Genomic DNA, 10895 nt, shown 5'->3' with positions numbered 1-10895 from the left:
TTCGCCGAAATAGTTCCATAACCTGTCTAAAACGGTTTCGCCCAAGTAATCCCTAACCGTAAATTCAGCGTGTTCCTTTGTTATTGGCATCTCTGCGCTAACGCATTTCAAATTAATATGAAACCTTTTCGCGCGCTAAAACAATTCATCGCTAAGATGTTTCTTGCCTAATTGTTTCCATGGCCTTTGGTCATTAATATCCTTTGGAGTTCGACCAGTAGAACTGTTCCCGAGGCAATGACATTAATGATTTGGATCTATTCCTGGAGAATCGTTTCTAGGCGGAATTTTTTAAAGTCTGACAGATGATGTCATTGATCGATTGATCTGTCAAGAAAGGGGAAATTAATTTGTTGTTTCTAAGGGGAATTATTGATTCACGATAGGTTAATTGAGGTCGACAGCACAGGTGTTCTGACTCGTGACAGCACCACGTGGCTTATTGTTTTCTCAGTGAGAAAGTTCCTGTTTTTTCATTCTCACTGAGAAAACCATAAACCACGTGGTTAGTACGGGAGTATAAGATAGCTCTCTACTGACAACCCTCTTGTCAACACTCGTTACAGCAACCTATTTAACAATATATTATACTGAACTAACTATATTTCGATTAATTTACTTGAGGCATAGTTTAGATGAATCATTTCAGAGCTGCTAATTAATAGAGGTTGGACTTACCTCTGGTAAAAAAAAACTACTTCTGGGAGCTTAAGGCTCATCTTCCTACGAGAGTTCCTCTTGACAGATATTGCCGGCATGAGGATCAGCATATTTACTTCTTTTTGGAGCTTTTTGCCAATCAGAGTACTACTTGCGCATGGCACAAGGGACGATGCAGGGGTCAAGTGACGTTGCAGAGCGCTAGATAGGCTGGGTTGTCGTTCAATCACTCTTGACTCTTGAAAGGAGCACTAGAACTTTCAATTTTATATCAAATGAGCTCATTTCGAAGTTTGTACTACAACTCCTTCTATGCGAAATGCTTTGGTCAGAAAAAAAATTATAAATGATGTATTTTGCCCATATCGCTCTTCATTTCAGCAGTTCTGTTGCGCCACCTTTGATTTCTTGCCGTTTTGAGTTTTAATCATTATAAGAATTTATATCTGCTGAATTTAAATTTGGATTGCTGTATATTTTTGGGACTATTTTAAAAAAATGGCTGTCTCAAAAAGGGTGTCGGGGGGGGGGGGGGCTAGTTGTCCCCAAATCACTGTTGGGTCTTAAAAAGGAAATATAACTTTCAATTTCAAATCAAATGAACCCCATCTGAAGTTTACAGACCACCCGTTGTATAAAAACCTAAAATGCTCCCGGGGCATAACTTACAATCCTTGTCCTAGGGCTCTGGGAAATTGTTTCAGCCCTGGATGCGTTGTTATATGTTCTTTGAACTATTTTTTAATAAAATGGCTATCTAAAAATTTCTGTTGGATGTATCTAGGGGAAAAAGACATGTGGGGGGGGGGCTAGTTGCCCTCTGACCGCGTCTACTCTTAAAAGGGCGCTATAAATTCTGTCCGAGGGCATGTTAATTGTAAACAATTAAAGAAATATCTGGTTTAAAGTCCCTACCCTGAGGAATGGGGGGTGGTTGACATCCCCACAGGCATAATTACTGGACCTTTCACCAATGCTGAACAATATAGATACCTACATATTTTGATCGGATGCTGTTTTTGGGAAATGATAGGCGCATGAGGGAGGGGGGATGTCCTTAAATCACTTTTGGCTCTTATATAGGGCACTATAACTTCCAATTTCCAATCAAATGAGCCCCATCTGAAGTTTATACGAATATCCATTCCGTAAAATTCTCACATTCTCCTGGGACACAACTTACAACCCTTGTCCCAGGGCTCTGGGGGATTGGGTCAACCCTGAAGGAAATGTTTTATGTTCTTTGGACCATTTTTAACAAAATAAATATCTCAAAATTTCTGTCGGTTGCATCTAAGGACAAGAGGGTGTGGGTGGAAGAGTGGGGGCTTAGTTCCCTTTGTTTACTTTTGACTCTTAAAAATGACACTAGAACTCCTGATTTCCAATTCAATGAGCCCCCTTCAAAGCTTATAAGACTAGCCCTTTTATAAGAACCTTATATGGAGAGCAAGATATAGAGGAGGGTACAGCCCCTTCATATACGGAATAATTTCTGTTCGTTTTAAGTTTTAATGTTACTCCTTATTTGCTGTTAAAAAACTTTTTTTTCTTCTTTAATTTCTTAACGTTTTTGAATTAATGTACTTTTTGAAATTAGCTAACCGTATATGAATCATTAAAACAAATTTTCAGACAAGTCTTTGCCTTTTCTCCACGACAAGAGACAGAATAGATGGGAAATATATAATTTGGGCTATATATAATTGCACATAAGGGTGGAGGGGGTGGTAAAGTGTTTGGACAGTTTCAAGTCGGAAAACAATTCCTTCTAGATATGGCCACTAACAAATTACAGAAGAATAGCGAGGTATCTGGAAGTTTAAAAAAAAAAAAAAATCCCAATATAAAGTAAATGTAATGTTTCATTTAAATGTTTTTCCGTGTTAAGTGTTTTTTTTTTCAATGACAAATTTTCCAAGTATTAAGTACTATTATTAGGTTAATGTAGTGTTTCATTTAAGTGTTTTTTGATGATCGCTGATCAAAGTTTATGTTATTTGTGCTTTTCATTTATTTTATTTTACTATGTTCATGGCCGTATAGTTGGCTTTAAAATACACTTCTATATCAATCTATCTAATATGCAGAATAATTGTACCAGAAACATTTTGCATGCAGACTCGCTATACTTTATCCCCCTCCCCCTAATATGCAAATCTATAGCCCAAATTTATTTCTAAAGTAACGAAAAAACTAACAAAAAAACTAGTGTGTTCTCAAATTTTACACAGCGTAAACTTAAGTGAGAAGTACATAATGCACAAGCACCAAAATTCTTTCCCCCTACGGAAAAAAAAACTCAAAGAAAATTCTCGAATTTAGAAAACCTTAATTTCCTCAGGGGAGTATTTACCGAGAGGGGGGGGGGGGGTATTTTCCGCGGGGGGTATTTTCGGGGGGTCTTTTCTGGGGGGTATTTTCCGCGGGAGGGGGAGTATTTTTCACGGGGGTATTTTTCGGGGGGGGGGGGTATTTTCCGCGGTTGGGAGGGTATTTTCCGTGGGGGGTATTTTCCGGGGGGTATTTTCGGGGGTAATTTCCGGGGGGGGGTAAACGCCTAGAGCCGATTCAGGGATTTGTGATTCGAACAAAATTCGAACTTTAGAGTAAAGAGTGAGCAAAACTTTAGCGTAAAGAGAACTTTAGCGTAAAGAGAGCAAAAACTTCATCAATACGGTTCAGTAAAACAGCACTAAATACGTCCCAATTAGTCACGTATTAACATATACGTCACAAAAAAAACAAGTGATACGGTTATAAATTATGCCCTGGGAGCATGTAAGGTTTTTATAGAAAGCGATGTTGTAAAAACATCAAAAAGGGCTCATTCAATTGAAAATTTAAAGGGCTATTGCCCTTTTAATAGTCGAAAGTGATTGAAGGGCAACTAACCCCCTCTCACGCCCACCATTTCCCCCAATATATCCAATCAAAATTTTGATAAATCCATTTTGTACAACGTAGTCGAAAGTTCTGGAAATTGGGTCTTTTAGAATGATAATCCCCTCAGAGCCCTCAGTGCAAGGGTTGTAAGTTATGCCCTGGGGGCATATAAGGTTTATATAGAAAGTTGTTGTAGGAATTTAAAAAAGGGCTCATTTGATTGGAAATTGAAATTGACCTTTTTAATAGTCGAAATTGAGTGGAGAGTTATTAACCCCCTTCTTACGCCCGCCATTTCCCCAAACACATTCAATAAAAGCTTAGAGATAGCCATTTTGTTCAACGTCGTTGAAAGTTCTGGAAATAATGTATATAAGGATGACAACCCCCCCCCAGAGTCCCCAGGGCAAAGGTTGTAAGTTATGCCCTGGGGGCATATAAGGTTTTTAATGATAGAGTTGTTGTAAAAACTTCAAAAGGGGCTCATTCAATTGGAAATTGAGAGGGGTGATGCCCTTTTTAATAGTTGAAAGTGATTGGACGGTAACTAACCCCCTTCTCACGCCTACCATTTCCCCAAACACATCCAATCAAAATTTTCAGATAGCCATTTTGTTCAATGTAGTAAATGGTTCTGGAAATTAGGTCTTTGAGGATGACGACCCCTCCCCCCCAGCCCTCAGGGCGAGGGTTGTACGTTATCCCCTTGGGGCATATAAGGTTTTTATTGAAAGCGTTGTCGTAGAAACTTCAAAAGAGCTCATTTGGTTTGAAATTGAAAGGGCTAGTGCTTTTTTTAATAGTTGAAAGTGATTTGAGAAAGACTAAATTACGCCCACCATTTTCCCAGACACATCCAATAAAAATTTTGAGATAGCCATTTTGTTCAACGTAGTTTAAAGTTCTGGAAATTAGGTCTCAGAGGATGACAACCACCCTCACTGCCCTTAGGGTAAGGTTTGTAATTTGTGCCCTGGGGGCATATAAGGTGTTTATAGGAAGTGTTGTCGTAAAAGGTCAAAACAGGCTCATTCGATTGGAAATCGAAAGGCCTAGTGCCCTTTTTAATAGTCGAAAGTGATTGGAAGGCTTGACATTTTTATAGTAAAGTTCGAAGTGGGTATAATGTATTATTTTTGTTGTTGTTTTCGTTGTTTAAACCAGGGCAATTTGTATGGAAGGAGTTGTCGTAGGAACTTCGAAAAGGGCTCATTCGATTGAAAATAGAAAGGGCTGATGCCCTTTTTAATTGTCAAAAGTTATTGGAGGGAAACTAATCCCCCTGCCCCATCCACCCTCCCATTTGACTTTATATTTAAAAACTAAATGTTGCCATAAGATTAAATCAAAATGCACTGTGTTGATGCTAATTCACAATAAGGCATCTCAGCAGTACCCCAAGAACGACTGAGGGTATTATGTTCAAACTTCGCTGCTTCTGCTCTTAAAATTTAACCAAATCAAAATAGCGTAAGTGTATCCAAGCTATCAAAGAAAGTAAACAGATTTTTTTGCGAATGGAATCAAGTTTTCGATTTTAGGTCAACTACAGGAGGTATGAAACTATATTAAACACTACTATTTGTGTCCAGATTTTTAAGAGGGTGTATGTTGTTAATAATTGCGGAAAATTTTTCTTCACCATACAAATATCAGGCCAAACTATAAATTCTTAAAAAAACAAAAAGATTTAAGTATTATTTTCTTTTATTCTGAAAAGACTATGTCAAAAAAAGAAAATCTGAAAAAGACTATAAATCTGAAAAGACTATAAAACGAACAGAAATTAATAAAAAAAAACTTTTTCCATAAAATAAGTTTGTCAAAGAAAATAAAGAACTCCATTAAACAAAAACTGAGCAAAAAGACTATGCCTCGGGGTTTGATATCCTCCCAGCCTCCGGGGTAAGATCTATAAGTTATGCAAGCTGTCCATTGTTAACATATAAGGATTTTTATTGGAAAAGAGGTCATGTTTGATCCTGGGTCTCCAAAAAGGCTTAGGGTATTATAGTGTAGCCTTAAGGAAATCTTGAGAGAAATATCGACCACAATCAAAACACACTATTTGCTTGCTGATCATCAGAAGGGATGTATCATCAATACCTAAGGAACTGCTGAGGGTATTAATTTCAAAATTTGAGGAAATGTTGAAGAGTTATCGAAGGGCAGCTGGTCCCCTTCCCCTTTTTAGATTCTCCCTTCCCTCATCACTGATTGGATTCGCAGAATTTAGAAAAAGCGATCTTGTTCACAACAGGTAAAAGGTCTAGTAACTATGCCTCCGGGGATGCAACGTCCCCAACAGCCTCCAGGGCAAGGATAATAAATATGCAATTTATCCTGTTTTAAGTGCAAGATTTATCATTAGGAAAAAGGGAGATGTTTTATTCTAGGTGTGCTCGACTAGACTATGGGTATTAAAGTGAAACTTTGGTGAATCTTGAGGGGCATTCTAAACTAAGCATCGATCCAAGACTTCGATCTAAGATATGCTAAACTAAGCTTGTTTTTGCATTGATCAAAGACTCCTCATTTTGTACTGAGTTGAAACTCTAATTTAGATAAAAATGTGCAGGGAAGGTCAAATCGCTCCCACTCTGATTTCATGGATATAGCCAGAATTAAGTTCAGGTTTGGGCCCAAATATTAGTATTTTTTTGAAGGGAAAGACTATATAAACCCTTTACTAAGCCCAAATCTGGGAATACTCTTCTACTTTGACAGGTGATTTAAAGAGTTATTAGCTTCAACGTTGGATGAACAGACTAGGCGTATGTGCAGGAGATATCTAATAGTGTTGACCCTCAACCCAAGACCGCATCTTGGGGGAGGGGGTAGGGGGTTTGAACCCCCACCCCTTAATATTTGTCCGACTCGTAAAAACGTAACAAAATGAATATAAAATTTTTTTGATGTGTTTTGAAATTTTTTTTCGTACCCCCCCCCCCCCGAAAAAAATCTTAGATACGGCCCTTTCTCCACCTTACAATATGCACACAGTTTTGTTTGATTGTTTTATAACATTGATTCTGTTGACGAATTACTACCACCCCCTCCACAATGTAGACCCTTTCGTAACAAGTTCATGCGTACTTGTTGCTAACCCCTTGCTTTACTAGTGTAAAACACTGCAAATTAAGCAATAATTGTAAACAGATTGCTCGTTTAAAGGCTACTAATGCTCAATTTCCCTTTCCAACTTCCTCTTCCTCTTATTTGTAACGTAATATATAACATTTGTACTGCTATCTTCCTGGTCCTTTGCAGCAACCAATGAGAACAGTGTCCCTCTTGCAAGCTTCAATTTCATTGGGTCAATTTCTACCAATTAGAGCTTAAAGAGAATAAAACAACTGATCCCTTCAACTTCAAATTTGGACAATTCATTACCTAATCATACTTTTCTTTCAAAAAGATCTTGACCAGTTAAGAATGAGTGACAATAGTGAAAGTAAAAAGAAAATGACTCCCTCGGAGTTTTTCGCAAAGTTATATAGTGATGTAGACAAGAAAGATGATCAAGGAACAAAAGAATCAAGCTTCGTACCATGGCAAAGTTGTCACTCACAACCAAGCGGTTCGGAAGATATACCATTAAATTTAAGCATCAGTCAAAGATTGACAATACCCGAAATGAGGTATTCCGCTGCTTTAGCTGCTTTCCGTAAGTCAGAGCTACCTTGTTAAGTAATAAACAACCATTGTTTCAAGACTAAGAAGATGACCTGACATTTTTATAGGAAAGGGCGGGACAATGTCAGGCCTACATCTATCCCAAAGGGTGCAAACGTTTTAAAGTAAACTTTAACCTAAATTACATCTTTTTTTCTAAATAGTACAAAATTTTATACGTCATGTATTTATGGTCTTAAAAGGCTGGGGGAAATCCCTGCACCCAACAGACGACTATGACTGTCATACCGACATCATCGTATCATCACTGCTCAGTTACAGTTAATGATTTTTTGTGAATTAGTATCTTAATGTATACTGTAAATTAATATTTAGACCCTTCAGAAACATGTGCAACATTTTTTTCAAAATAGTTTAATTGTCTAAGTTGCAAGCAATTTAAATTTGCAACAGTCAAACCATTACGCAGGTGCTTTAGATTAAAAAAAGTAGCCATCTAAAAACAGTTGATGTAGGATCATAGCTTTATGTCTGAACAACGAACACACGGAATTTAGCCGTAGGAAATCAAAAGACACTCTAAGGAATATATTTTGAGTCCGGACAACTTAATTGCTGTGAAGCACCAGGGCTTGGCCTCCAATGATTAGTCGATGCCTCCGCTGAGGAATTTAAATAAGTATAGTTTCCGGTTTAAGTAAACCAACATTAGAACCATATATTCTGGGGTTTAGGATCTGTTTTTAAATAGCCTTATAGGTTAGGGGGTTTGAACCCCGAGATGTTTGTCAGACTCTTAAAAACGTAATGAAATACATTTAAACAGATTTTTGATGTGTTTTAAAAGTTTTTGTTGTACCCCCCAACAAAACTCTTGATATGGCCTTGATTGTTAAACTGCCATACAGTAGGCTCTTTTTAAATAATTGTGATTGAATATATAATTTGCTTTTCATTTAGTATAGTTTACATTTTGAAGATTATTGGTTTTTTTCAATTGCTACTATGAGATTTTCAGAAGTATATTGTCTAGGACGATGGGAAAATTCATGGAAATGTTTGGCATATTTCTTACTTTTACGTTTCTATTAATAAGAAACTAATGCAATTAATGCAGTTTGCAATCTTGATGGCGTAATGTCTTAATAGTATTCTTTTGGCTGTTTAGTGCCGAAAATTTTCACTTTATATTTTGACAATTATTTGCTAGATGTGTCCATTGAGAAATATATTTTCTTGTATGTTTACTACAAAATTGAAAGGAATGACTAATCCCCCCTTAGATTTTGAAAAATAAGTTTTACCCAATCCTTAATTTTTGGTGAATTGACGCCACTGCAGGAGTGCTGGGATTACCCACCTCCCGGGCATGAAAAATAAATATTAATGTGTTTCAAACACAGTAAGTAATGACGCGGCTCAGTAGTAGCCGAAACTCTGAGAAACAGAGTTTTGATAACAATAAATACTTTGCCCAATTTAGAAAACGAGGGAAAGCACCCTGAAAAAGTCAAGTGATTTTATTGAAATTACACCATCAGATTCAGCGTATCAAAGAACCCTATTTTAGAGGTTTCATGCTCCTATATACAAAAATAGGGAATTTAGTATTTTTGGCCAGAAGAAAGATCACATATGAGTGTTTATTTGTTTCCCCAGGGGTGATTGTAACAAACAAGTTATCTTAGAAGATCGGAAGAGAGCTCACTTGATCAGAAATCAAAAGTTCTAATGCCATTTTTAAGTGACCAGGAAGATCCACACCCTCTTTTCCTTAAAGTCATCTTATCGAAATTTAAGATGGACATCTTATTCAGTATAGATGAAAGGTCTGACAACTATGCATATGACGATGGCATGACCCCCATAGTCCCTGGAGGAAGGGTTGTTTTTTGGAGAGAGAAAATTTTTCAGGTGTTATTTTAAATAGGGAGAATTTTCCGTGGGGAGGAAATTCGCCAGGGGGATTTTCCAAGGGAAATTTCACACGGAGCGAAGGGTATTTCCTGTCATTATTTGAAAAACGTTCAGAAACTAAGTCTAAAAGAAAATAGTTTTTTTTTAACTTAATGTAAGGAGCGACATTAAAACTTATAACGATCAAAAGTTATTTCGTATATGAAAGGAACTGTCCCCTCTTCAACACTCCGTTCTTTACGGATTAGTTTGACTCTTTGTCATAACTCCTTAAGGAGGACTTCTAAATATAAGAGCCGTTTAATTAGAATAAAAAGTTTTTGAAAGTTTTAAAAAACTTTAGCGTAAAGAGCAGGATACTGAGAAGGGGGTAGCCCCTTTCATATACGGAATATTTTTGAACTTTTGGGTTCACAAATACTAGTAGTCAAGTAGTAGTTTGCTTACTAGTAGTCAAGGGTTTACCGAAGATTTTTGTTCCGGGGGGGGGATTGTTCGGAGCGTTTTACAAAAGCAAACTTTATGAATCACATAAAAAAATGTGTTTATATGAATTTTGGTTATGTGCTTGGTTCCAGGCACCCTCAGTAAGATGAAGCTTTGTATATATGCTTCTAAAATATGGACGTCACACAGTGGAGTAAATGACCTCAAAAGCTAGCCAAAATTATTCCATTTGCATGAAAAATGTTATTACTCTGTGTAAATATGCATCTTAACAATTGATCTTTCCTTTTTTGAGACAAAAAAGAAGAAGAAAATAATTCATGCTCTTTACACAAAGGGGCAAGGTGTAATAGATTAATCCCCTATCAAGTCTGACGTCAAAATCATTACACCTATAAAAATTATAAAAACCTATGAAATGCCACGCAATCCTAACCGTAAGCTTTCTTTTTTTCAAGCCTCAAACCCCACTCCCTGCAAAGAAATCCTCTAAAACACCTAAAACTGTCTTCAGTTAAAGCCAGTACGTAAAAAATGTCATATTTCTATCTTAACGTTTTACTTAACAATTTATCAACTTTTTAGTAATTCTGAATTAATAACCATTTTGATCGTTATTTCAATTCCTGTCACACAAACAGAAGATAGGGGCACTGTTCGAATACCCAGTATTTCTATTCTAGGCTCATTGCCTCAAAACAAACTTGAAACAAGATCCACTAAAACGGCCTAAAAACTGGTGGAGCAAATAAACAGGTATTTTACAGAAAAATGCTGTGATGAAATTTTTAATCAGTTTCAAACAATTCGTGGTAACTAACTGTAAGTAAGGAGTGACCCGGCTCAATAGTAACCGAAACTCTAGAAAATGGAATGTTCATACCAACAGATGTATCGAAAGAATCGGAGTCTTATGCTTGTTTCAAATATATAAGTTCCAATAAGTTTAATCTTACCCATCAAAGATAACGAGCCTGAGAAAATTTGCCTTATTTTTGAAGTTATGAAAATCACACCATCAGATTCAACGTATTAGATAACCCTACTGTAGATATTTCAAGCGCCTATCTGAAAAAATGTGAAATTTTGCCTTTTCTGCCAGACGAAAGATCACGGATGCGTGTTTATTTTCTTTTTTTTTCTTTTCCAGGACTGATCGTATTGACTCAGTGGTCCTAGAGCATCGTTAAATAGCTCATTCGAAGAAAATTGAAAGCTCTAGTGCCGTTTTTAAGTGACCAAAAAAATTGGAGGGCAACTAGGCCCCCTCTCACACCCTTTTTCTTAAAATCATCCGATCAAAATTTTGAGATAGCCATTTTTTTCAGCATAGTTGAAAGGCCGAATAA

At 36.8% G+C, this 10895-nt stretch overlaps 1 protein-coding gene across 1 annotated transcript in view; it reads left to right on the top strand.

Annotated features, from left to right (window-relative positions):
- The first annotated feature begins 6981 nt into the window (after positions 1–6981).
- LOC148945193 (homeobox protein rough-like) overlaps positions 6982–10895 on the top strand; it is a 35410-nt gene continuing 31496 nt past the window's right edge. Inside the window, exon 1 of the mRNA XM_089098970.1 lies at positions 6982–7213. Coding sequence (XP_088955096.1) covers positions 6982–7213 — 232 coding nt within the window. The remainder of the gene's footprint in view (positions 7214–10895) is intronic.

The sequence above is a fragment of the Artemia sp. Qi Xiang Cuo genome, chromosome 13, assembly GCF_049724085.1.
Source record: "Artemia sp. Qi Xiang Cuo chromosome 13, ASM4972408v1, whole genome shotgun sequence".
Taxonomy (NCBI): domain Eukaryota; kingdom Metazoa; phylum Arthropoda; class Branchiopoda; order Anostraca; family Artemiidae; genus Artemia; species Artemia sp. Qi Xiang Cuo.
The sequence above is the reverse complement of the archived record's forward strand: the minus strand, read 5'-3'. Positions and strand labels throughout refer to the sequence as shown.